General features: G+C 67.3%; 1 protein-coding gene across 1 annotated transcript; it reads right to left on the bottom strand.

The window, feature by feature from the left end:
• Positions 1-147: 147 nt before the first annotated feature.
• On the bottom strand, positions 148-3781 carry LOC118158584 (mitogen-activated protein kinase kinase kinase 12-like). The gene is made up of 4 exons (XM_035313253.1): positions 3590-3781; positions 2327-2518; positions 664-822; positions 148-346 (listed from the first exon to the last, which is right to left on the bottom strand). Exons 2-4 carry the CDS (start codon positions 2479-2481, stop codon positions 184-186), a joined length of 477 nt encoding a protein of 158 aa, XP_035169144.1. The 5' UTR covers positions 2482-2518; positions 3590-3781; the 3' UTR covers positions 148-183.
• Between the last annotated feature and the right edge of the window lie 8 nt (positions 3782-3789).

Raw genomic sequence — 3789 nt, 5'->3', positions numbered from 1 at the left:
CCCCATGCAGGGTCCCCATGGGATGTCCCCATGGCGTCCCCCTGTGCATTGTGCCCATAGTGTGTCCCCATGAAAGTCCCCACGGGGTGTCCCCGTTCAGGGTCCCCTACGGGATGTCCCCGTGCCGTGCCCCTGTGCCCACGGGGTGTCCCCACGGGGTGCCCCCCCCCCCCACGGGCGCACTCACCAGCACTGGCGCAGCAGCACCTTGAAGCCGTCGGGGCAGCCGGAGGGGACAGGCAGGTGGAGGCTGTTGCTGCCCACGCCCCAGATGATGGCTGAGGAGTCCACGTCCTTGTAGGGGATCTCGCCCGTCAGCAGCTCCCACAGCACCACCCCGAAGGACCTGGGCGCAGCGTCACCCACGGTCCCGGGCACCCCCGGTGGCCTCACCCTGTCCCTTGGTCCCCCTCCGCTCGCCCCCGGTGTCCCCTCCCTGCCTCTGCCCATGCTGGTGTCCCTGATGTCCCTACAAAGTCCCCCTCAACCTCCCCATTGTCCCCATCCCCCTTCCCCTGCAGCGTCCCTGCTGTCCCCCCCCTCCGTGTCCCCAGTGTCCCCAGGGTTGCCACCGGCTCCCAGCAGCCCCCGTGCTGCTACATCCCCCGGCGCCACCACGGCTCCCTGTTGTCCCCGAGGTCCCCGGTGTCCCCGTGCCCTCACCAGATGTCGACCTTCTCGGAGACGGGCTCATTGCGGATGACCTCGGGCGCCATCCAGGCCACGGTGCCGGCGAAGGACATCTTGGTGCTCTTGTCGATGAGCTCCTTGGAGGTGCCGAAGTCGGAGATCTTCACCACGTCGTCGTAGGTGATGAGCATGCTGGGGGGGGGGCAGCCCACTCAGCGCCGCGCCAGTGCCACGGCCATGGCACCGTCACGGGCACGCGGCTGCTGTGAGCGTTGTCCCGTCGTGGACATGCCACCACCGCGGGCACGGCACCACCGCGGGCACACAACTGCCATGAGCGTGGTGGTGTCACGGGCAAGGCACCACCATGGGCAGGCCACCACCACCACCACCACCATGGGCATGGCACCACCGCCACCAGCACCACGAGCATGGCACCACCACCACGAGCATGGCACCACCACCACGAGCATGGCACCACCGGCACCACCACCACGAGCATGGCACCAGCACCACGAGCATGGCACCAACACCACGAGCATGGCACCAACACCACCACAAGCATGGCACCACCACTACCACCATGAGCATGGCACCAGCACCACGAGCATGGCACCAACACCACCACAAGCATGGCACCAACACCACCACAAGCATGGCACCACCACTACCACCATGAGCATGGCACAAGCACCACGAGCATGGCACCACCACCACGAGCATGGCACCACCAGCACCATGGGCATGCCACCACCACCAGCACTATGGGCATGGCACCACCACCATGAATGAGCATGGCACCACCACCACCACCATGAGCATGGCACCACCGGCACCACCACTATGAGCATGGCACCACCACCACAAGCATGGCACCATGGGCATGCCACCACCGCCACGAACATGGCACCACCACCACCACCACTATGAGCATGGCACCACCGGCACCATGGGCATGCCACCACCACCACGAGCATGGCACCACCCCCACCACCACTATGAGCATGGCACCACCACCACAAGCATGGCACCACGGGCATGCCACCACCACCACGAGCACGGCACCACCACAGTCATGCAACTGCCATGGACACGTCACCACCTTGGACACGCAGCTGCTGTGGACGTTGTGCCACCGCTGCCATGGCACTGCCATGGATATACAACTGTCACCTGCATGCAAGCACCACGGGCATGCAACCACCGTGGTCATTGCACTGCCAGGGGCAGGTCACCACCATGTCATCGTCATGGGCACGGCACCACCACGGGCACGGCACCACCACGGGCATGGCACCACCATGGACACGTCAGTGTCACGGACACATCACCACCACGGGCACGGCACTGCCACGGGCACGGCACCACCATGGACATGTCAATGTCACGGACGTGTCACCACCATGGGCACGGCATCGCCATGTCCCCAGTGTCACGGCCACATCACCACCACGGACACGTCAATGTCACGGACCCAGCACTGCCACGGGCATGGCACCACCACGGATACGTCACCGCTACGGCCACGGCACCACCAGGGACACGCAGCCACCACGGACAAAGCCCCACCGAGGGCACGACCCCCCCCCACGACCACACACCCGCCACGGCCACGGCCCCCCCCCCACCACCACAGGCACCGCCGCCGCCACCCCAGCACCCGCGGGTGCTCCCCGAGCCCCCCGTCCCCGCTCACTTGGGCGACTTGAGGTCGCGGTGGATGATCTTGTGGAGGTGCAGGTAGTTCATGCCGCCGGCGATGCCCATGGACCAGTCGACGAGGAGGGAGGGGGTGACCTTGCGCCCGGCGCGCAGCACCTCGTAGAGCTGGCCCTGGGCGCAGAACTCCATGATGATGCAGTAGCAGGGAGCCTGGGTGCACACCCCCCTGCCGGCACAGCGGCACCGTCAGCGGCGGCACCCGGCGCTGAGGGGGGGCACCCGGCCGGACCGGGGCACCCAGCTGCGCCCCGGCACCCACTGATGTCCCCCTCTCCCCGTCCGCAGTGTGCCCCGTGCCACAGGTGGGACCCGTCCGTGTCCCCGTGCCATGCCCTGCCCACCCGTGTCCGTGCCGTGGTGGCGTTCCCTGCGCTGCGTCCGTGGCCCCTTGGCTGTGTCCATGGGGCCACCCTAAAACCATGCCCGTGCCGTGTCCATGCCACATGCATGCCCCGTGCTGTGTCCATGCCACGTCCATGCCCATGCCGTGTCCGTGCCCATGCCCCAGGCCATGCCACGTCCCTGCCCTCTGCCCACGACGTTCCCCGTGACCACACCGTGTCCATGTCCATGCCGTGTCCATGCCCACGCCACGACCCCCATGCCCACGGCTGGTGTCCCCTGTGCCCCATGCCCATGCGGTGTCCGTATCCATGCCCGCACCGTGCCCGTGCCCCATGCTCACGGTGTCCCCGTGCTCCATGTCCACACCATGGCCGTGTCCATGCCCCATCCATGCGCATGCCCCATGCTCCTGGTGTCCCCATGCTCTTGGTGTCCCCATGCTCCACGTCCACACCGTGCTCATGTCCCTGTCCCATCCATGCCCATGCTCATGGTGTCCCCGTGCTCCATGCCCACACCATGCCCATGTCCGTGTCCCTGTCCCATCCATGCCCATGTCCACACCATGTCCCTGCCCCAAGCTCTTGGTGTCCCCGTGCTCCATGCTCACACCTTGCCCATGTCCCTACCCCCTCCACGCCCATGCTCTTGGTGTCCCCATGCTCTATGCCCACACCGTGCCCATGTCCCTGTCCCATCCATGCCCATGCTCTCGGTGTCCCCGTGCTCCGTGCCCACACCGTGTCCCTGCCCCATGCTCTCGGTGTCCCTGTGCTCCGTGCCCACACCGTGTCCCTGCCCCGTGCTCTCTGTCCCCGCGCTCCCTGCCCACACCACGGCCGTGTCCCCGGCGCCCCCCAGCCGCGTCCCCGCGCCCCCTGCCCGCGCTCACTTGAAGGTGATGATGTTGGGGTGCTTCAGCTTGCGCAGGTGCTTGATGTCGGTCTCCTTCAGGTCCCGCACCTTCTTCACCGCCACCTCCTCGCCGTGGAAGCGGCCCAGGAAGACGGCGCCCTGCGCCCCGCTGCCCACCCACTGCAGGTCCAGGATCTCCTCGAACGGCACCTCCCAGGGGTCTGCGGGCACCCCCAC

This window comes from Oxyura jamaicensis, assembly GCF_011077185.1.
Source record: "Oxyura jamaicensis isolate SHBP4307 breed ruddy duck chromosome 33 unlocalized genomic scaffold, BPBGC_Ojam_1.0 oxy33_random_OJ63119, whole genome shotgun sequence".
In the NCBI taxonomy this organism is placed as follows: domain Eukaryota; kingdom Metazoa; phylum Chordata; class Aves; order Anseriformes; family Anatidae; genus Oxyura; species Oxyura jamaicensis.
This window is presented reverse-complemented; position numbering and strand designations above follow the sequence as displayed.

Coding starts and splice junctions, on each gene's coding strand:
- LOC118158584 (XM_035313253.1), bottom strand. CDS start 2,481: ATGGAGTTCTGCGCCCAGGGCCAGCTCTACGAGGTGCTGCGCGCCGGG. Junction 823..2,326: donor CGCGACCTCAAGTCGCCCAA/GTGAGCGGGGAC, acceptor CCCCCCCCCCAG/CATGCTCATCACCTACGACG. Junction 347..663: donor TCCGAGAAGGTCGACATCTG/GTGAGGGCACGG, acceptor CGCTGCGCCCAG/GTCCTTCGGGGTGGTGCTGT.